Genomic DNA, 24,051 nt, shown 5'->3' with positions numbered 1-24,051 from the left:
CTAATCACCATGAACTGCATGTTTTTGCTTGACATTACAAAAAGTTATTTATGCCTTATCCTCAAGTACAAAATAAGAGCATGCTAAAACAAAAGTCTAATCAAGATTCTACTTTTAAGAGTTAACTGGTTTGCTGCATGCCTCAAGTCTTATGCCCTAAGTGAATACATAGAGGTAGCTTGGAAGACTGTCTAATTAATTTGACATCTTGAGAGATGTGCAGTGAACCCTGTATTATTCAGGGAAACTCAAACCAAGCAAACTGAAACAAACAAAACATATATTGGAACAAACTTGTATTTACTTGATTACATAGAAAAGCACTTTAGAAGTGGGCATACAGGTACAGCCCAATACACTGCAAGCCAGGTTATGAAAGCAAGCAACTAACAGGAAACTGCCATTTACAATAAAAGTCATCAATGGTAAGTGTTAAGAAAAATTCTCACAATGTTCACCTTTCAATTGAAACTTCAGAAGTGAGTGAACTTTGTTATGCAGCCTTACAAAGGTCTTGTCATATAACTTAAAATCCATCTTAATAGTTAAGTAAATGTCAACTGCTTAAGTCTTTGAAGACACTTCAACTGCCACCCAAAGAGAACAAAACATTTAAAAATCCCAACCAATAAGAAACTGAAGTTATACGTTCCACTGTACACTGTTTTAAACCCAACAAAAAGTAAAGAATAGGAACATGTGCAACACAGATTTGTCTTCCACAGAACACTGTAAAAAGAACAGGGGCAAAAGCCCACCGCAGTAAAGAACAGCTATGAGACTTCAGTGTAAAGGAGTACCAATGGCCATGACACCTATTTACACTGTATTTGTGAGTTTCCAAAAAAGACAACAGTGATGAAAGACACATCAAGCTAAAGCTAGGATATTTTAATGTTTCCAGCAAGGAAAGCAACTTCCTAAAATATCTGGACAAAAGGAGATCTTAAAGTTAGGTTCAAAATACTCAACTTTATTAAAAAATGAAAGATTATCATATTTAAAACCCAAGCACTGTATCAGCAGAGAAAGGCTAAGCAGATTTCCACCAACTAGAATAAATTATAGTGAGCAAAACAGTAAGGTCTTCTACACTTGAAGGTAAAAAAAAAAAAAAAGATCTGCTATTAGCCAATGAAGACCACTCGCATATTTCAAATGTAAACATAAGCATACAACCTGTGTCAGTGTAGAAACTTACTATATCAAGAAGATGTGTTGCTCAGAAAAGACAAAATATTTTCCAGAAGTGCTTTCCAGAAAACTAATTTAAATCAATTTGCTTCACAGCAAAGACTTTGTTAATCTTTCCCAAGATCAAAGCAACATTCCTCAGACTATTTTCTACATTAAACATCCTCACACAAGATCAGAGAACAAGGGGAGATGAGAGAGAACACCACCACAACAGTGATTTGCAATTGTTTCCCTGGTAAGTGTGCAATCAGTTCAGTAAATTCCCTAAAATATTAATATTTCATAATACATCATAATACCCTCTAACTCTGAACTAAACAGACTGATGCAAAACTATCTTCCAAATTCAGTCACAATGTCTCTGCTTTAGCCCACAATTCTCTCAAACCAGCAGAAAAACAAGCATGTCAAGTCAGCAGCCTATTTAATAAGATCAATAACTGAGAATCATGAGTTTCATTTATAGAACCTACCATATGAAGATGTCATAATTAAAACTACACATAGAAAATAATTCACAGCCAAAACTGAGAATCAATTTTTAATATGCTGCATCATTAAAAAAAAGCATTACTTACAAAATTATTCCCCTCTAATAAAAACTTATGTAAAATTTTACTGAAGTAGAGTAAAATTAACTTTCACAGTTGGGACCTCAATTACAGGTTAATGAAGACAAGGATAAAATGTCTAGAACTTCATTAAAAATATGTCCAGAACTAAGACAAAACTGTTGAAACAATAAAAACTAAGTTCACTGTTATGTAACTACAAAAGCACTACCACTGTAAGGTTTCCTTATTACTAATTAGAACAACATTAGAGCAACATGTCAATTCACAGCTAATTATACCCCTAGAGGCTGCAAGCACAGCCGAAATAGACACTAAGGTTACTCAAAGATACCATAAAAAAATAAATCAGAAAGCAACTTTAACACCAAAGATATATCCACATCCTGTAGAGCAGCTAGAAAGTGCAGGGAATAGCAAATAATGTAAGGTTCCTTACTGTTTTCCAGTGGGACTTTAAGCACTGGAGAAGGGGCAGGGGAAGAGAACACAATACGATGAGACACAAACATTTTTCCCCTTCTTTCATCATTTTAAGGAGCAATAAATCCAAGTTTATTAGACAAGTAATACCCAGAAATGTAATCAAAGATTGGACTCAAACAAGGATCAAATGTTTTCAAGTCTCACTGTTCTCCTCCAGAGGATGACATGGACAGAAGTTTGTAACCTTTAATAAGTACTGCCCATGGGACTTTTTGATAAAGCCGTACCTCTAAGAAACAGCAATTCTATACAATTCATTTAGAACTCATAAAATAATTAAATTCTGAAAATAAGCCTAAGTTTCAGTCAAATGTTTAATCTTTTCTGATGTGTCATGAGGGTAAGCTACCACTGAAAGGCATAAGGCAACAACATACAACATATCTTTTAAAATGGAGTTTGGACTCAGCACTTTTGCCTCTGAGCAGGTGCTCTTAGTTCAGGGGAATAGTTTTGTGCACAAACAGCACAAATTTAGGTATCTGCAGGATTAACTATTAGTTTATACATCTGCAAAACGTAAGCACACTTAGTGGTATAAAAACCACAGTGCCAAATACAGAAATATGTTACTTTCGTTATTAAGGCTTATCTACGCAGCTAGTAATGATTTTGTAAGATTGGAAGATTTAGGTTTTAAAAACAAAAAACCTGACAAATCACTTCAGAATTCCTGAGGCTGTTAGATTAAAAAAAGGGGGGTGGGGGGTGGGGTGGTGGGGGTGGGGGGGTGTAGAAATTAGTCACAGAACTACCAGCATCTTTCCATTTAGTTTTAAAGCTACTGCAAGGAACAAAATCAAATACGAAGCATGAGAAGATTGTGACTCAGTAACTTCACTTACACGAGCAATACAATAATCCTTGGGATTTTCCTTCTCCAGACCATATTTTTCCAGTGCTTCAATAACTGCAAAGTCTGCAGTATCCGTAGTGGACAGCAGGATTGTCTTGTACGGTATATTTGGTTTTAAACTGTCTGCATAAATTCTCAGTGTCCCACCTTGGAAACAAAATTTAATGAACAGTGCTACCAGAGAATAAAAAGACAGACAGGCAGCTATTTGTTATACTTCTAACAGAATATCAGAATGAACCCCTTCAGTAATAATTTAGTCAATCCACTAATACAAGAAAAGTTACATAACATGCCTGAAATAAATTTGTCTCCGCCATTGGTAAAAATCTCCAGTGATGCTTTCCTAATTTCTCTAAGCAAGTCTTTTTCCCAGTGCTTCACCATTCTTAGTATTACCTGAAGTTAAAATGAAACAGTGACAACGTGACAACGACTGGATGAAGAACTGACCTTTCCCATCTTGACAGCAAGTTTGTGCTGACCTTCAAGAATCTTCCCTCTCTTTAAAAAGCCCATTTAAGACATCCCTCCGGTGATGTTTTCTATACCTCTAACTCCTTCTTCCATGGACAGAATACATCATTTGAGTTTTTATCAGTGCTAACATTGCTTCATTCATTCATTCAACGTAGATGTTTATACAACCACTGTTGTTGTATCCCCACCCCCAAGAACGTGAAATACTTGATCGTTGATATTCACAAGATCTACCAGAACCCTTTGTGCAGACCTGAACAACCACTCCTTGCCATCCCATATTTGTGCTATTGATAGCATTTTTACATTCAGGTCATTCAGCTTGTTCTTAGTAAAATGAATGACATTTATTTCAGAAGACTTCCTCAGTTTGTCAGTTTAATAAGTCTAATTCTGTCCTTCCTTCTTTCCCACTTTAGCACTGTTAGCAAGATCAATGAGCATATTCTCTCCCATCAATTTGCCCATCACTGAAAGCTTTGACTCGCACTCGTCACAGAACATACTCCTGTGGAATCTTACCTCTACAAATCCTTCATTCAGTTACACTATAGATAAGTTAGCCATGAAGTACAAAAAAATGTTGGCGAAAGCAGAAGTTAAGTCAGATTTACAGGAGTTGCTGGCCTTAAAAATACTCTCTCAGTAAACAGTTTACTGTTTACAACTTAACCAGAATAAATCTAAGTACCTGAGTCTGGTCTGCCATCAGAACTGCGAAATTCCTGCATTCTCTTCTCTAGCTTCTGCTGTCGCCGCCGTTTCATAACCACCTCAGGATTGGATATTGTGCGAGTAAAGCTGGTCTCAGGCATATCTTTGTAAACCTCAGCTGCAAGGCGAGAATTCTCACTGCCAAGTTAGTTTAAATAAAAAGAAAAAAAATGTCTTTAATAGCTTAAAATACATATATCCTCATCACCTCATAAAGGATAAAAGGCAAGCAGAATCCATACACACAGGAGATCAATTAAGTTATTGTAAGATGTTTTCTACGTGAACCTCAATTTTGCTAGGATTAACACTGTTCATGTACCCATGCTCACCTGAAATAGACAACAACCAATTTAAGTATTGATGGTTGCTAGCTTTCAAACAAAAAAAGAGGCCATCTACCTTGGGGTGTCGGGGGGTGGGGATTAAAGAAACTTTACATTATACTCCTAACTTTATTCTGATTTACAATATTGCAAATCATTTGGAAGCAGAGTTAGCATGTGCTTGCAGCTCATGCTTTTTCTTTTGCTAATGCACTTAAATACAATTCTATTTTAATTAAAAAAATTAAGATCAAGCTAAGTAACGACACACAATACTGGAAAGATCATGCTGACATCTGAAGAACACTGCAAACATATCCATGCAGAACAGCACTACACATATGAAAAACAATCATGAACTAAAAATAATAATAATTAAAAAAAAAAAAAAAAAAAATCAAGCTGAGCAGCTAAATCCTCTATTACATGTCAACCAGTCAACTGATTTCTTTCATCTCCGAGAATCTGTTACCAATTAATAAGTTTTCATCATTCATTTTCTTTCTGGGTATGTTAAAAATCCACCATTAATGGTTTTTTTTCCTGGTGTATTACATATGAAACCTACACACAATCTGGTACAGAGACAAAGTTTAAATTAATGTAGACCTTTCTCAGCTTTCCAGTTCTTCATGCCTGACTCTTGTGCCCTAGTTTGCTGTACAAGGATTAATGTATGTCCTGCCCTATCTCAATGAATAAGGCGCAGCAGATTTGGGAGCAAGAGTTGAAGAACCTAGAAGACTGGCTACCAAAATACATCTCAGAGAAAAACAAACTGATAGTCAGGTGGTAAGTCAAATGCAAACACCTACACATACTAATTTTTCTGGCAAAAGAGAGAACAATCAAACATAGGGAGAGGAATAAATTACTCTAGAGTAAATGCTCAAAAATAAACATAGTGAGGAAAGTCCATGTCACCAAGCATGTGTCAATTTCTGTACAAGGACAAAGAGGTGGAAAAAAGCTTATTTCATGGTTTAAAAACAAACCTTGAGGCAAAACGTACATACAAACCACAGACATTGCCATCACGTATTTTGGTTTATGATGATACTGCACACACATCAAGTACGTAGTTTTGAAAGAAACATCAACTTATTTGCTAGAGAGGGGGATCCTTTAAAGTAAGATGTAGGTTATATGAACTGATCAAAGTTTAAAACACTTACATATCATCTCCATGAAGAAGTCTATCATCTTTATCTGATGCTTGTCGCAATGCCTCTTTTTCACGCCTCTTTTTTTCTTTTTTTTCTTTTTTTGAGAGAGTTCGTTTGAAATTCTGAATTACTCCCTCTCTTTCTTGTTTTTCAGGGCCATTACTCTGAGCCTTCTGAAATACACAAGTTTAAAACAACTTCCATCATTTTTAGTCCAATGAAAAGTTAGTATTGGTTTTAACTTTCCAGATAAATCCGATTAAGACATAGTATCACTAACACAAAAACAATACTCCAGGCAACAATACTCCATTATACAGAGACAGGACTAATACTCTCCAGAATAACATAGAACGCAAAAATAATTTCATATTCCAAAGCAGGTATGAACCGATTAAGCACCTTGTGCTCAAGAAAGCAAAGAAAAAGCAGAATTTTACTTGAATAATGCCTACTATCTACTTGGCCTCAAAGATTAACTGAGGGCTGCAAAACAAATTTCTGCCTCCCAGTAAAAATACTTCACAAAACAACACTGCATTTCATCTGTTTTCAAGACAACTATGTTGGAGCATCAGCTAAGAATAAACTGCAGAAGGAAAAACATTATAGAGGACATTTCCCCTATGGTGTAATTTTCTGAGTTGTCCTTCCAGTGTTCTCTTCTCCAATTCCTGCTCCTTGCATACACAAGACACCTGTAATCCTAGGCTCATTTGCCTTCTGTAGAGAAAATAATAGAAGACGAGAGAAAGAAGATGCAGGTTTTTTTGCTTCTATCAGGAAGTGAAGAACACAGAGAAGGAAGATTGAAGATTATTTAATTCAATGAATAGGAATGGCAAGTCTGGTAGATGTAGCGCAAGACATCATTAATTTTCTCACCCCACCTCTAACATGGACGTATCCTGTAGTCAAAAGCGTAGCGTAAGAATAGCTCATGTACCTACACCCAAAGCACCTTTAAAATTAACACACTGTAATTCCAAGAGCAAAAGAAATTTAGTGCTCAACCCAAGATGAAAACACACTGAACAGCATGTTTTCCACAGTTATAAGCATCCAAGTTAGATATAATATATATAATTATATGACTTCAGGAGACAAAGTCTGATCTAATTTAATGTTTAAATAACTAATATAAAAAATAAGCTTTTGTATGGCTGATGTTTGCATGTCTCTCATTTTGCATTTAGAAGGAAAAAAAAAAAAAACCCTCCCCAAAAGGAAACAGTCTCCCATCAGTTTTGTTAAGAAACAGAATGTTACCTGGGGAGGTAACAATTTTTAGGTATTTAACTCCCTCTGGCATCCCCTTTTAAAGGCTCTGCAAGAAGCAGGATTACCTCCTAGGTGTTTGGCCTCAGATACTATTTGAGGAAATTTTTAATTCATCATATTAGAACAAAGCAAGCTCTAAGTTCTCTGGGCATTACATGCTCCAGTACTAGACAGCTACATGGATCAAAGCATCCCAAGCTATCTGAAAGATCACAAAAATGCTGTGTTGTGAAGACACATTTTAAGTATTTAAAAAGACTTGCTCCAGATATCAAACGCCATCATCAGCAGTTGTTTTCAAGAATTAGAAAAGCAGAAGTTATGTTTTGCTATATAAGCAAGTCTCACACATTTCGAAATTGCTGTTCCCACTAGCATACTCCTTGAAGACTCACCTTTGGAGGAAGTGTATCATTTTCATTCTTGAGAACAAATCTTCCCTCTCGATCATCTTTGTTCCAGTTTAATTGTACAACAAGAGGCTTCTCATCTACATCTAATCTTCTTTCTTCTTCAAAAAAAATGAAAAGCAGTAACAGTTACTTGGCACCTCAAGAGCAAAGATATTTAGAAACAAGTTACGCTCTTAAAAAACAAAAGGTTTGCTGAACAGTACACATCACTTAATGTTTTCCTGTTAAGTATAGGGACAGAAAGCCTGGCAAGGTATAAATGTATGTCCCCTTTCCAGCAACCAGCCTAAGTGCATTCCCTCTACCTACATAAGCTAAAGGTCCACATAAAGTAGTCTTGCATACCTCCTTTGTCAGAACTGAAGTCTGGGAACACAAGATTATCACTCAGGATGAGAAGTTACATCTACAGTTATAATGTTTCAAACTTCATAACTTCATGAGACTTCCAAATACTCATTTTCCTTATTTTAAATTTAACCAGTCTGATTGTGGCCCAAGAACTACTATTCTGGAAAGACTGCACAAAATAAACCAGATTATGAAATAATAATAATAAAAAATCCATTATGCATATATACTAGACAAAATTTCATTTAGTGTACTGAGTGTATATCTATTTTAAGTATATGAAAAAAATCCGAGTGTGGTTAAAAAAATTAAACAAGTTTTGCCATTTGATCTCCCTTCTAGAAGTAAGAGATAGTACATATGCACAGCAAGACAATGATGTCTTTGCAGTTCCATTTTATTTAATGAGACACACTCCTATTGAATGAGGTGCTTCTCTTATGAGCCACGTTTTAAACATCAGGAACTTGCTCTGCAAAGGAAACCATTTCATTTTGACTACACGTACAGTGCTAACAGATTTTTAAAGAAACCTAAAGCAGAAAAAACACATGCTATCCATTTCTTAAATTAGTGATGACACATGCACTTTTCCCTAATCCCATATAATTAATATCAAGTCATCATTTGTAGACAATGAAAGTGACACATGCCAATAAATTTCCATTCTCTATCTGAAATTAAATTATTTTCAGTCTTTCAAAAAGCAGAATTTAAGGTAGTAAAACCACTTCCGTAAGCTTCCGAAGTACAAAAAAGAAAAAGCACAACAGAAAGCTAGTTTCTCCTATCCCTGTCTCCACCACCATCACACACACTACCACCTTCCAAGCTGAAGCTTTCTGCTGGGGTGGGGAGAGACAAATGCTAGAAGCATCAAAAGGCTATTTAGATATCTAAGATCCTCACAGGGAACATGGAAGGATCTGTTTAAGAAACACAGTTGCTTCGAACAATACTATGTTGAACTTCCTCCAATTTAGCAGTAAAGGAACATGCATTGTAAGGCTACCTATCACAGGCTCACAACAAAGAACCGAGGATGTACTCTTAAATGCTCCAATTTAACGCTCCTATTCTCCCATTATAAATTTAGTCTTTATCTACTAGTCCTAAAAATAGCAACTCTCTCACAAATGTCAACAAATTAACAAGATATCAAGTACAGCATTTAATAGATTATAATCAAGACTTACCTAAATTGCAGGCCTGATACATGTACTTACATTTTGAAATACCACTCCCCCACATAACAATTAGTAGCAAAGTACTTTGGAACAAAACCCCCAAGTTTTATGTGGTTCAGAAGCTGGGGGCAAACCTAAAGATATTTTGGCTAGGGATGGATAGGAAGGTGGTAGGGATGCAGAAAAGACTTTATGAATAAATACTAACCTCCGCTGACATGCACCTCATAAAGCGAGTATTTAGGGGATGACAACATTCGCATGTCTGGTCGAAACTTCTCTGCAAGAGTTTCTATCACATCTTGAGTTGTGGCAGTACTAGAGACACGGATACATTTTGTTGCGAAATTTCCAGCTGCTTTGTCTTGAAAGTAGAATCTCATTACTCCATGAAACTCCAGATCCTGCAAAGAAATAAAAATATAAATCTGAGTGCTGGCTAATGGTTATAAGGTTCAGAGTTCTTTTATTATTTATTAGTTACAAATATATGATGAAAATATAAGACATCCAAATATTCAAAATTTTGAGGACAGTAGAATTTACTAACTAGGACACTGTAAACATGAAAAAACAAGGATATTCTGTCAAAAGAAATTAAGTACTCTACATTATTGGAAATATTTAAAACTTGACTCTTTAAGTATCCAAATTTACAGCTATTGTCAGGTTTACCTGAAGGAGAATTAATAAAAACTTTTTTTTTTTTTAAACCAGAAACGCTTCTTGAGACTGGTCTCAATATATTTTGTTACCCAGAGCAGGCCCTTGTATCCCGTGTCTGTAAGAGTGCAGGCTAAATATGTTCAAGGAACAGCAATGTGTCTCAAAGAGAACAGCTTTCTGTCACAGCAGTCCTAAGCATTATCTTTTCTCTCCTCTTTCCCCCTCTTCATGCGCTCTCTTCTCTTATGTGGCATCTCTTTGTCCCAGAAACAGCCTGTTCAGGAAGTTAAATCATTTGATTTCTTCGTTTTATTAGAAAGGTTAGTCTTTGGTACAGCTCCCTAAACACTCTGGGAGGGAAGAAAAGCTCCAGTACCAACACAAGGTGAAAGGGAGGGATGAAAGGGACTGCAACTGGTAACCAGGTGGCTACACCACAGCTGCAACATTCATCTGTTCAAACTATTGTAAATTCACATCCTCAAATATTTTCCTTAGCCATCAGAGTCCTGTCTTCCACTCCAGCCTGCCAAACTGTAGGATGATACTGGCTGCTCGTGCAACTTCATTACTGGTCTGAACACCGACTCCAAATTAAAATTTTAGTTCCCCAGCAGTCTCCACATGGCCAACTCTTGCCCCTTGCATAAATCCCAGCACTCGTGGGGCCCTGCTCTAGGGGGAATCAAAAGGTTCAAGTGCCCTAGTTGACACTGCCAAGTTTACTCTACAGTTTAATAATCCTTGCTCCAGTCTTCACTTTCTAGAGGTTTTGAAATTTGAAATCCTCAGGCGTCAAGTGTAGTGGTAGATTTCATGCTAAGCACAGCCCCTTCCAGTACTACATCTGATCACACAAACCACATCACAATGTTTCTTTGAAGAGCAAAGAACCTGAGATATTTAATGAAGCTACTCTATCATTCAGAAGACCTTTGGAAAAAAAAAAAAAAAAAAACCACCACACACACACACACAAAAAAACCCACAAAAAAACCCAACCCAAAAAACCCAAGTGTTATAACCTACACTAAAGAAAAACATCTCAGCCACCTAGATATACACAGAAGTAAGCACTACTCTTCCCAGGGCGCTCCCAATCCTGTGCCAATACAGCAGTCAAATGCAAATACACCATGAACCTAGACAATAGCCGATTTTGTTTTATTCTCTGTTGTTATCCTAACAATCTATAGAATTAATCTTTCTGAGCCTAAATTGGTGTTCCCACAGACCTATCTATTGTAATTCCAAACTCGTGTTCCCACCTGCAAGGAGTTACAGGTTCCACATGCCTCACTTCAGCTTAACTGCCACCTCCTCATCCACTCTGGACTTAACTGCAATTATTCAAAGGTGGGTCTCAGTGCTTCTACCCTGAATATTTTTTTAACAGTTACTACTCGCCTCTGAAAAGCATCCTATATCCACTTAATTTCTAGTCTCTAATTATCTACCTCTAATTATTAACTAATTATCCATAGGAGGACTTACCCCTCTCATGCAGAAGGCTACCAAATGACTTCTGGAAATCCTACCTACCATAGCACATTGGAACTTCCTTACGCGTATACTTGCTAACTCCTTCAGTAAACTCCAAAAGGTTTAAGGCACAACTTCTTTTCACAAAGCTCTGTTGACCTTTCCACTATCTATTATAATTACCATGGGTCCATGAACTCTGTATGTTACTGTAGTTTCTAATCAGCAGAGACAACGTCCTGAGTAAATGTCCTTTTAATACTGGCCTCACACTGCATTTATATCCAACGACCTAAAGGTTGACCTAAAGCTAAAGGTGTCATTAAGTATCAGTTAGTAAAATTACTTCATCCCTCACTTTCTATAGAGTTATTGGATGAACATTGTCTGGTTCTAGCAACTTGATTTTGTGTTGTCCATTTGTTCTCTAAACTCTTAACAAATGCTGATTTGAGAGAGTTCCTCTGAGTTACCCATAAAAGGTTCTTGGCAGGGCAACCTTTCCAAGAGTTTCAATAATGAACACAAATGCAAAGCAACAGTTTTCTGCTATTGCCTTATGTTCTGAAAGTTTCTTTTATAAAGTGATCATTTCATGGCCCTATGGCTTGTGGTAGTGTGCTGGTTTCAGCTGAGATAGAGTTAATTTTCTTTATAGTGGCTGGTATGGGGCTATGTTTTGGATATGTGATGAAAACAGTGTTGATAATACAGGGATGTTTCAGTTATTGCTGAGCAGTGCTTATACTAAATCAAGGATTTTTCAGCTCCCCATGCTCTGCCAGGTGCACAAGAAGCTGGGAGGGGACACAGCTGGGACAGCTGACCCCAACTGGCCAAAGGGCTATTCCACAGACCATATGACATCATGCTCTGCATATAAAGCCGGGGGAAGAACAAGGAAGGTGGGGGGACACATTCAGAGCGATGGCGTTTGTCTTCCCAAGTAATCATTACACATGATGGAGCCCTGCTTTCCTGGGGATGGCTGAACACCTGCCTGCCCATGGGAAGGAGTGAATGAATTCCTTGTTTTGCTTTGCTTGCATGCGCGGCTTTTGCTTTCCCTATTAAACTGTCTTTATCTCAACCCACAAGTTTTCTCACTTTTACTCTTCTGATTCTCTCCCCCATCCCACCGGGGGGGAGAGAGTGAGCAGCTGGGTGGTGCTTAGTTGCCAGCTGGGGTTAAACCACAGCAGGTAGGTTTGCTACTACTAATGTGCTGAAAGACAGTTATTATTAAAGACTTTTCAAAATTTATTCCTCAAATTCTTTTGTTCTATCTTATACTTTTATATTTTACTTGCCAGATTTTATATCCTTACAATTTTTCCTCATTTGGATACTACTTCAGCTTTCTCATAACTATCTTCGCCTGATGTTCAGCCATGCCAGCTTCCTTTCACACTTCCCTTGATAGCTGGCATGCTTTTCGTCTGTACCTCCAGCATGGCATCTTTAATTCTCGACAGGTGGTTAAGTACTTTGCTACTAGTTGCCTCTTTTAGCTTTAACAATCTTTCCTAGTGTAGCTATGCTGTATTTCCCATCAAGTTGGAAAATTTTCCAGTTCCTGCAAGAAAAATGAATCTAAGCATGTTATAATCTCTAGTACAGAGAGCCTTCTCGCAGGTAACACTGTGAGCCACATCCCACATGCTCTTTTGGGCCTATTTAAATGGCTGCCTCTTCTGTGCCTCTCCTTAACCACGATGCTTGAAAACAGCCACGACTATTTTTATAACCAACTTAAGGTTTTGATCCACTTGTTTGGTGGTTGCAAAAGACAACGACACATGAGCTTTCTGCAGATGCATCATGAAACATAATCATATCCCATTTATAACATTTATTTCCCTTTACACAAGGTTTTCCCCACCACAATATCAAGGTACTGCTGCAGCAAGAATTAGGAGAGATAATGAGCATAACTGCTGAAAAAAGAGATTTGCAGTAAGTATTGTGTGAGATCCTATACACACATAAGGTTCCAGTTGATTTTTTTTTTTTTTTTAAGGAGAGGAGATTATTTTACTGAGAACACACTGTCCATTAGCCATGCTTTTAATCCTATAGATGTTATTAATTCTCTACAACAACATAGCAGTACCACCAGAGATTCAAGAGCAAAGGAGCGCAAAACAGATCCATTCAGAGAAGGTCTAGAAAACAGTTCAAGAAGCTCTCTAAACTACCAGGGGTTTGTTATTATTATTTAAAGTTTTACTGCTAAAACTTATTCCTACTTCCAGACAAAGCAGAGGTGACAAAACTGCATTGTGATACAACGTTAGTATAAAGTGAGTTTTGTTTTCCTTTTAGAAAAGAAAGTAATGTGTTCCTCTGAAGAATTGTCACTTGAGTTTTGTTTCATTGCTTTGACAATCTGGATGTGAAAACAACTGAATGCATCACCCACTGGCTGTCCATTTCCTCCCATCCTCTTCTATGGCAGCTTCTCGTGCTGTGTTCTGACAGTCCATGGCTCCCCCACCTCAATTTTCCACAGTTTTCATTTAAAAAAAAAAAAAAAAAAGATAGACTGCACAACTGCCTCACAATGCTCTACTGCTTCCCTGTGTAAAGCTCTAGTTAGTTTTATGTTTCTTTTGCAAAAAGTTCCAAACTGTTCCTTTGGGCATCGCTAGAGTATTTACAGTATTGAAATAAAAGTGTTCCGTGATATGAAGTCATTGGTTTCACATTTCAAAAAAATTAGGAAAGTAGGAGACAACAAAAAGGGGGAGAGGAAAAAAGAAAAAAAAAAAAAAAGAAAACCACAAACAACAACCCCCCCAGTCTTCATCATTATTATATATCATACGTGTGTGCGTGTGTGTGTGTGTATATGTATATATATGTATGTATCTCCAGTTCAAGACACATTTAACTTTCTGGCCACATGCTTAGCAGATCAATAACAAAAGACACACAGAGACCAATGCCATCATCCACATCAAGACAACAAGGTAGACATCACACTTAAATTCCCACTCTCCACTCTAACTCTGCATTAAAGTGTTTATTCTTGAGAGGTACATTTCATCCTCAAACTCGCTCACTTCTGTGTTTCTTTGTCAAGTTTGCCAGGTAAGTTCCCTGCAGTTTATAAATGGACTTCTGTCAAGAGAAGAAGCTAAGAATAAAAATCACTCGCCCTAAATCAAATAGATATGCAAATACCTGTTACTGCCTAACATACACTTCTAAATGGAGAAATATCCCCAAAACATTTACAAGTCTCTTTAAAATCATCTTTCTCTAAAGATAAGAACTGCCATTTATAAATTACCAAAAAGAAGTAAAAGTGTTTTCTGGATTTCAAAAGTGACTAATTACATAAGTGTAGAAAAGCTCTTTTAAGTTCCTCTCAGGAGTTTATATTCATCACAAGCAATTTTAGCTTTCTCATCTAATCACATTTTAGATATTTGATGTATCTGCTGTGCAAGTCTATGGCTCCTTAGGAAGGAATGTGAGGATACAGAACAGTCTTCGGCTACACAAATACAGTCAATTTTCACAAAATTTTATTTCTTATTATCTAGACTGCAAAATATATTTTTTAAAGCACCTAGCAAAAGTCAACTCTTTATAAGCCTTTCAAATCATAAAGAACACTTTCTTTAAATACAAACCCTAATTATGCTTTTTTATCACTATCAGAACTTGCAGTAGTTTCCAAAATATATCCTACTCAAAAGAAGGCTCCAACTTCCATAATAAAAAAATGCCAGTTAACCCTTGTTTCTTGGTTTTACAAGCAAAACTAAGTTGTATGACCTCTTCATTAGGCACAAAAAAGAAATTATAAAAGTGCTTCAACTACTTAGTTATGACCTCTTGCATAAAGTCAATGACAGGCAGTAACTGCTTCAAAAACAGGCTCAATGCTCCAAAAGTGTGTCTTTAGAAAAAGAAAATAAAACCACACTAAAGCATCAGAATAGCATACTTGAAACAACTTTCACGATAGCAAAAGACTTCAAAATTCTACAAAATCTTGTGAAAAGCTTTGATGAAACATTCTTAGAAAACATCTGCGTTCTCAGTGCTATTGCCCTCCTCTGACATTCTCCTCCATGACCTCAGACCACCATCAACTGAAAAAGAGCACTACAAAAGCAGGAAGCAAACAAACTTTAATACATAACAGAGTCTCACAGATCACTTAAGTCACATTTAAAACTGAAAATGTGACATACAAGTTTTCAAATCAGTCATCAAAGTCTTCCATGAAGCTTCAAAGTGATTCCTGTTTCTCAAAATGGTTTGTTTGATCTTTAAATCTAGCTCCCAGTTACTCAAGTAGGTATTTCTGTTTTAAAGTAGTAATCAGTAACAATCAAGATAATCACTCATTCGAAGCTATGTTATACAGAAGTGCAAATAAGTAAGAGAGGCAGAGAAGAGTGTCTCAAGCTTCAGTCTCCGATTATGGAGGCTGGTTACATACACACACGAAAAGTGTTAACAGTTATGGAAGACTGAGGTATTTAATACTTCAGTTATTTGAAAAACCCCACAGAAAAAAACAGCTCCTTTTTCTTCCAGTCATCCCATTCTTTTTACACAAGGAGAACACAGTCAAGAAGGAATATGAAAAACAAGTAGAAAGAGATAAAAAGAATGTGCTGTAAGTGAGGTATAGAAAAAGTCTGCAGTGTGACACAGTGGGATTTGTAGCAGGGAAACCTGGACTTCCTGAAGAATCAGAGAGGCTTCTGCAAACAAAGCAGTAATATCCAGGAGCAGTAATCCATAGCCATGCTCACGTATGAGAAAGGAAACCCCTCCTTTAAAGTGTCAGAGGAGGTAATGAGGGAGTATTATCCCTGTATGTAGGACGCAGCAATGAATTAGAAGATCAGGATCACTATTCCCACAAACCAAGCAAAGAATACTCGTAGGCTTTTAAACTACTATCCCACCAATGTCAATCACAAAGCAATACATACTTCAATACTTAAGCATATTACTTCAATACTTAAGCATATTACACACTACCCATTTTGTAAACTATTCAATCTCTTGTGAAGTAGAGAATATACAAGTTTCCCTTCAGAAATCCTCATCTGTAACCCCTCCGAGAGCCTATCTTTGATCTCTTTTAGCTGCATTGATAACGCTGTTTGCCTTGCAAGCAGCATTCTGCATGACTGCATCTAGAAAATACCAAAAACCACCATTAAGAATGTCACATCTTTCTTCCTGCCCCATTCAAATTCTACAGGCAAAAAACCTACAGAAGACTAACTTCTAACTAAGCTGCAATTATTATTCAGGTACACGAACTTGTTGCTCAGGAGTTTTGCTAATAGAATATAAATCACAATAAAACCAATCCACAGTGCAACAATTAGAATTAAAGCAAATACAAGTTGCTTTCAAATTAATTCAGATCACAACAGTGATATAACAGGTCAGCGTAACAACAGTATTATCACTGCAGGATATTCTGAAACATTAATGTAACGCCTTTGTACCTGACCCATCGTCAGTCTACAGAGTAACATGGAATTGCTTCCTTTGCCTCTCCAAAAGCCATAAGTATGCAACAAATCTGTGCAATTCTAATGAATATATGACTATTAAAAAAAGAATTCCCACAAGATTTTAAAACCCAAGCATATTAAATCACTAAGGGAGTAAGCATTGAAATTACATGACGGGTCAGGTTTCAAACATACGTTCTCAGCAGTGAATTTTCAACTTGAAACTGAAAGATAGACAGTATTTTCACACACAGACTCCACAGCCAATTATTAAAAAGGAATTTCAAAGTCTTTAAAAAAAAAAAATCCTGTTAACTGTTATAAACTGTTTTCCGTGCAATAGAGAAAAGCAATGTTCTTGCGAAGCTACAGTTTTTCAGGTACCTTCAAAAAGTGCAGCTTCAAGATTAATGCTAGAATACCCCAAATGATTCCAAGAGAAGAGAGGAAGAAGAATACAGATGAAAATTATTTTTATAGGAGCTGTTTTTTCATCAGCTTTATTTCCTCTTCCAAACCTTTGACACCCGGATCAACAAAGGCTTTCCACTACAGAATGACTCATTCTGCCACAACAATTTATGCACACCGTAATGTTCACAGAGGCAGGACCAAGAGCAGAGCTTTGTATCAGAGAGAATTACCAATAACCCACAACACAAGGAGCATAACTAAATTAAATCCCCTCTTTATTTTCCTGAAGAAAACTACATCTTAGGAACCAGCCCCACTACAATATGAAATAAAGCTTCAAGATCAAAAAAGAGGTACTAAACATTTTTGCAACATAAACGTAATGCAATGAAGTCAATGCAAAACCCACTGCAGTATATGACAAATGCTACACAAAAAAAATATCTTAAACTAAGGCCAAAATTCATGTCTATAAACATAAGTAACACATACCCTAAAGAAGGACTTACTTTCATAAATGCAGCTTGAATGCCCATGAGAACCTTGAGTTACCACTGATGTAAATATTCTACTCTATACCTTATATGCATTCTCCCTACTTCCCATTACCTATCTGCCCACATAGCAAGACTGATTAATATAACAACTCTTGGGATGAAACAAACATTACAGTAATCTTGAATATTTTCCTGGTGACTTACACCTCACAGTTAAAAAAATTAAACTTCAGAACAGACCCATCTACACGAGGCAGATGAATGCGAATATTTCCTACTTACTTCAAAACAAAAAAAAAGTTGATTTCAGATTTGTATTTTGCCAAAGCCACCAGACTCAGTATGCAGCCATCAACCATGCTTCATGCTGAAAGCACTTAAGTTTTCATAACCTTCTACAAAAGACATTGTCGTACAAGCAACATGAAGTGTCTTCAAGCAAGATTTACAACTTCAGAAGCAGCTACCATTAAAAATAAACAAAAATCTGCCAAGGGTGCTCTCCAAAAGCATTACGGGCTTAACCTTCTAACTCTAATTTTCAAACCTATAGTAAATGATTGGGAAAATCTTAACAGCACTTGCAACACATAGCAACTGTCTGCCACTTGGCAGGATGTTTTTTGTTAAGCTGCAGTGGACAGCATCATTTAACCTTTCACAATTAACCAGAGAAAATGTAGATTGTTCTTACAAAATAAAATCTACAACAGTCAACTGAAAAACAAAAATATTTTCAGCAATGAGCACTACCAACAGTTCTGTAACTATTTAATCATTCATTAAACTAGACTGCTTAAATTCAAAATATAACAAATAAAGCTACAGGAGATTAAAACATACCCCCTGATTAAATCAGACCCCCCTTTATAAACCATATTGATGCTGATGCAACAGCCATTCAGTGACTCTCGCAGTACCACAACAATGAGGATCTGGTAGTCACTGTCAATAGATACTTTGAAAACATGCCCCAAAAAAGCAAAAAATTTTATTTTAAAAAAATTATTTGGACAATTGTTTGAAGGAGGTGACAGGACAGAAACGAAAGGAAAAGTAATTGACACACATTTCGTCTAATCAAAATACCCTGGAAGTCTCTAACAACAAAACAGAGATACAGGCAGAGTACAAACATATTTGAAACCAGGTAAAAAGCTAGTCAAAATCAAGACAAAGCCTACTTTGAATTAGTCATGACATATTTACAAGCAAGAGCAAAAGTAACAAATAGTGATGGCCCTCAAGAATACATCGCTTACCTACCTTTTACCTACAACCTGTCACTGTTGCAGAACTAAGAACTGAATGCTTATAAACAACTCCAGAAAACTTAGAGAAGAAAAATTAGAAGTACAGACAATCTACTACAGCTTCTTTCAGATATGTCTTTAAAAAAAGATTTATTTAACCTGAATTCTTCATATTATTTATTGTGTTAAAGACTGTTCCTTTTAAATAATCTGATGGAGGAAGAGGAATACATTATTACATCCACACCTCAAACCAAAACACAACAGGAAAATTGTAAGGGGGGGAATGAAAGTTCAAGCACTGGAAGTCTGACTTTTCATTGGCATTGCTACTTGTCAACAACTTGCAGAGCTGCAACCCCTGTATTTAAGCATCTTCAGACATCAATCAGGCCACAAAAGAGACTGCCCTTACTCACTTTAACATTAAAAAGTGTAGGCACACAGTCACTTTAAAGCAACAGAAACTCTAGCTGCTGCAGAAAGCCCTTCCTCATACTGAGACACTTATTCCCACCTCCTCCCTTCTGCCAGGCACCAGCATCCTGCAGCTGTACAGCAACATGAATCAGGTTAACTAAGAAGGTATTTTTTTCCCCACTCCACTCAGTGTGGAGGAAGCTGAGCTAGCAATGGGATGAAACTGTCCTGGCTCCTTGAAACTGTGCTGGCACCTTGTATTAACTTGAAGGAACCATGGAAAAGCAACCTCTGCCAAGCTAGATGCTTTATTCCCACTTTTACACTAGCATCAGCACATACCACACCCTCCACAGAGTCTTTACAGCATTATAAGACAGCAGGTACTTCTTTGTTTTGTTTTGGGCTATGCTGGCTTGGCATGCCTGAAGTCTTTGCACAGGTCAGACAAGCACCAGACTGAAGAAGGGAGCAGAAATATAGCAGCCAGCAGCTCATCTACCCAACCTAATCTGACTGCTCTCACTTTCACACCTGCTCAGCAGCATGGTATCATCATCATCAGTGCATCTGGTTGACTTGACAGCACCCACGTAACACTTAATTGTATTTCTGTTTTCTCGTGCAGTGTTTACACATTTCTGAAGGAACAATTAAGAGTATAACAGCACAGCAATAAGCCATTTCTATGTACAGTGACAATCCACTCTCAAAGTGGAATTTTAAAGCTAGAGGCAAGTAAGGTTTTAAAGGTACATTTTGAATGTTGCATGTAACATGAAGAACTGAATGGACATTTTTCAAGGGAGAAGTAGTTCTAGCTCACCTGTACAGTGGCATCATCATCAAAAAAAGTTTTCCTGAGGATGCTGACACTGATAGGCTGGAACTGTATCCTAGCAGAGACTGACAGTCCTGATGAGCTAAGTGGAAATTGTGGCCTGCTAAAGGAATGGCAAATCTCTCAAATATTTTAGAGACTCATTCCACAAACGCATAACATTTAGAAAAATAAACAACTATTTTAAAAGTCACAAACTAAAGTTTAGAATACTGTAGTCTTAAGGGCATTTCCACAACAGGCATACTGCAAGAGTTGTTGGACATTGGAGTTACACAATAATTTCTCTACAATTGGAAGAGATCAAATTGTTTCCTCTATAATAAAACTTCAGTAGAGGAACTTATTAGGAATAATCTTAAATCCATAAAAAATGACAGTACAACTAGTTTTCAAATTAATCAGTGAAATTACTAAAAACTGAAAAGATAATTTTCACTCAGGAAGCAATAGATATCTCTAACAGAAATGCTGATCTACTTAGGACAGAAAGCTGCATTATTGAAACAAGCATTTCTACCAGCAATCAAACTCAAGAAGCCTCGTTTCTTGTGGCTGTCCTTCCCAAGGCTGATCACAGTTTTATCACAGGTGGCACAAATCAAGTTATTCCTAACATTTCCCTCCTATATGGATTCTCTAGTCTCCAGAAGTACACACACTACATAGTGGAAACTAAATCTGATGTCTTTTGTCTATCCGACCACTTACTGCAGCAACTTCACATTCCTGACATGGGCTGAAGGTTCAATCTAACAACCAACAGATCAATTAAAAACCAAATTTGACAAGCTGGTACCCACCAATATGCTGACACCAACCAATACACAGAGCAGCTCAGACACCACCCTCAATTCAACCACCTAACGTTCACCCAACAAACTACTCATTTTTATTTGCTCTCAGTATAACCTGTATACTGGAAATACAGGAAATAAACTCTCATTGCATGACAAAAAATATCATAGTAACAATCCTTTAAATAAACAGCTCTCTGGATTAATTTCTTGTAACCAGCACTGCATTTTTACTATTTTAGTATCAGGCTTTAGTATGACGGTATCAAAAGAAACCGTAAAAATAGGGTCATTTTTACATAATGCAACCAGGGGTCGTAGCATACTTATTTTTCTGCTGACACAGCCAGGAAAGACAGAGCTAACTTTTACTCTGCAATAATAAACTTGATTGTGTTACATTAGTTTCTCACTCCTGTGGGATGAGCTGGAATCTGCACCATACAGGGTTAAGACACCCAGCTTCACTGACTGAACTAGAAAAACGCGGGTGCTATCTGATACTCTGCATGCAAGTGCTCTGGCAACCAGGCTAATTAGTCAGGAGTTTAAAGTAGGAATGCTAACAAGCCTCATAGGAAACAAGCACCTGATTCTCCTGGAGTAGACAAACTGCAGCAGGGAATCTACTTGAAAAAAATGGAAGACTTAAAAAAAAAAACAACACCAAAACCAACAAAAAACCCTAAACCAAACAACAAAAAAAGAAAAATCAAAAACCCACACAACACCAAAATGCACTTATACCCTTACCTTAACACAAAATCTATTCTTGACTGGACCCAAATGTCCCGCTCTATCCTCTGAGACGGGGTGGACGCACTTTAAAAACATTTTAAAAGGAGCAAAATATTTACTTTTTTTCTGGGAGACGTTAGGGTAGCTATGGATATGAAGAATTATATGGCCAAACAAAATGTAAGAGGATGCTATCTGGCAAAATGCAAAATAGACAGGCCTACAAGGGATTATTGTGCATGTACATTTAGGAAGAAAGGGGTCCCAAACGCAAAAAAACCCCTCTCAATCTGTGTTCTCTTGTTTACGGCACTGTTAAGAGCTCACTGCCAAACTGACATTGCTAAAGGTTTTATTGCTTTTTGGCAAGATCTTGACCTGCTATGTGATAGCACAGGAATTGCACCGGATTGTTGCCAGCTTCATTAACCTTATTACCCATTTTACTACCACAAGAGACACTAATGTGCAACATTTAAATTCGTTCCAGTTGTACAATTATTGTCACACTGTCTTGGAATTCGGTCTACAATCATTAAATTCATACATTCCAGATCATATTGATTCAAATCCAACATTTGACTGGACTTCAAAAAGTTATTTTCCAAGTAAGTTAGGTTAGTCAAGCAGGTTTGAAGGAAAAATACCATTTCTAAATGTAGCCTAAAATGCAATTTTGTTGTAACAAATACTATGGAAATAGGGGAAGGACCTCTTTTTGAGCTATTACTATTTTTCCTCTCTACCTGAAATACTTACCTTCCCCTTTCCTTTTTAAGAACAAAACGACCATACTTCAGGCTATATAATCATCAACATCTACAATATTAGTTCCGCATAAAAACCCAAACCCAAAATCTTCACTGTTGAATGAAATTTAGTGAGATCAGCTGTGTCATAGCCAAAGAGGCACAACCACAGTGCTTACATGCAGCTTCATCTTGAGCGCACACACACAAAAAGCTAAGACATCCTTCTAGTTACTTCTACCACACATCCAGAAAAAGGATATTCATTCACTACAGATACAACCAAAACAAGTAGCCAAATTTACACATGAAAATGCCCCACAGTTTTAGACATGATTAGAAGCATTAACTGTAACCTTTTTGAACATTTAAAATAAATACTGGGTCCATGTTGCAACTTCTAAACAGAAGAGAGTCCAAAAAAGTGTTGTTTTTTTTTTTAAATTCTGTCACTCAAAAACCCCTCCAGCAATTATCATTTTGAATGACTTGTTTATTTTTTTTATTTAAAGGAATCCGGTCATTTCTTAAAACCTACGAAGCAGCTTACTAATTCCATTAGTTATCTTAATGTTGGTTGACAGGACAGGTAGCTTGGAAAAAAAATCTTTACAGTAGTTGTAATACTTTGGTAAAATTTATCTGTTGATAGCCTTCTCTCTGCAAATCCTACTTAATCCTGTTGTATAATCTTTGGCAACAATTTCAGCAAGCACTGTGCTTGGTGAATGTCATTCAGCTTCAGTTAGTTGCATTTAAAAACAACTGCTGACAAGTTAAAAAAGGGCTTTCTCTGCAGTAACACCATCTACAGTATCTTCAGACTGATAGTGATTTTGCACCCACTGTTTTGTGAAGCTTTCCTTTGACTATTCTCATACTACAAATAAATTCCTCCATCCTAACACAAAAGCTAGTTCAAAGTAGTCCTAAACATATTTCTTACTAAGGTACTTGCGCAATCAAAATACTGCTTTGGTTCTGATTTTATTCCCTCACCACTCTATTTACTTTTAGATTTCAAACAGAAGATACCGTGTAGCTATGAAGATAACAATACACTTTAATGCTTTGTACTTGAGCTGGCACCGTTCTTCTCATGAAGAAGCATTTTACCTTCCAATTACCTACCAGTTTCCTTTTCTCCTAGGAGGTTCCACACTCGCTCCCATCTACAATACTCTGTTTTGCTAGACTGGAAGTTCATTGGCTGAAAGGTCTTGCTCTGTAAACAGGTTCATTTAACAAGAAAATCTCTATACCTGAACGCTTTCTTCTTCTATGTATCCTCCACGTCATTATTATTATTATTAGAAGAGAACATGGAAGGTACTACTCACATAGACCTAGAAATAAATTCCCCCAAAGTCCCTAATTGCCAATCACTGGAAGGTTACGTCAGGAGAAAAATTATTCCACGTGTCCTGTTCGTACGTGTCAGTGAGGGAGAGTATGACATTAAGCTAATCCAATGGCAACTAGCAGTTACATTTGAAGGGGCTTTCCCACTCCCTACTTACCCCCCTCCAGCTACGTGTCATTTCAACTGCTTCAACACAAGCATGTGAACCCTAATGAGCTAGTTCAGAGAGAAAAGCCCAAGGAGAATTAATCCTAGTCCCCCAGCTTTCTTAAGAACTTTACCATGGAGTCATGTAAAACCCAAT

The 24,051-nt window shown here is 36.9% G+C and overlaps 1 protein-coding gene across 14 annotated transcripts in view; it reads right to left on the bottom strand.

The window, feature by feature from the left end:
- Positions 1 to 24,051, bottom strand: part of AFDN (afadin, adherens junction formation factor) — a 134,699-nt gene that overhangs the window by 86,613 nt on the left and 24,035 nt on the right. For 9 of the 14 annotated variants that reach the window (XM_072856255.1, XM_072856258.1, XM_072856252.1 and 6 more), the window contains exons 2-6: positions 9,238 to 9,433; positions 7,474 to 7,589; positions 5,807 to 5,970; positions 4,283 to 4,443; positions 3,101 to 3,258 (exon numbers count right to left, since the gene is read on the bottom strand). In XM_072856255.1, coding sequence (XP_072712356.1) covers positions 3,101 to 3,258; positions 4,283 to 4,443; positions 5,807 to 5,970; positions 7,474 to 7,589; positions 9,238 to 9,433 — 795 coding nt within the window. The remainder of the gene's footprint in view (positions 1 to 3,100; positions 3,259 to 4,282; positions 4,444 to 5,806; positions 5,971 to 7,473; positions 7,590 to 9,237; positions 9,434 to 24,051) is intronic. The other 5 variants (XM_072856254.1, XM_072856266.1, XM_072856260.1 and 2 more) reach the window with 1 other exon arrangement.

The sequence above is a fragment of the Ciconia boyciana genome, chromosome 3 (genome assembly GCF_034638445.1).
Source record: "Ciconia boyciana chromosome 3, ASM3463844v1, whole genome shotgun sequence".
NCBI classification, from domain to species: Eukaryota; Metazoa; Chordata; class Aves; order Ciconiiformes; family Ciconiidae; genus Ciconia; species Ciconia boyciana.
This window is presented reverse-complemented; position numbering and strand designations above follow the sequence as displayed.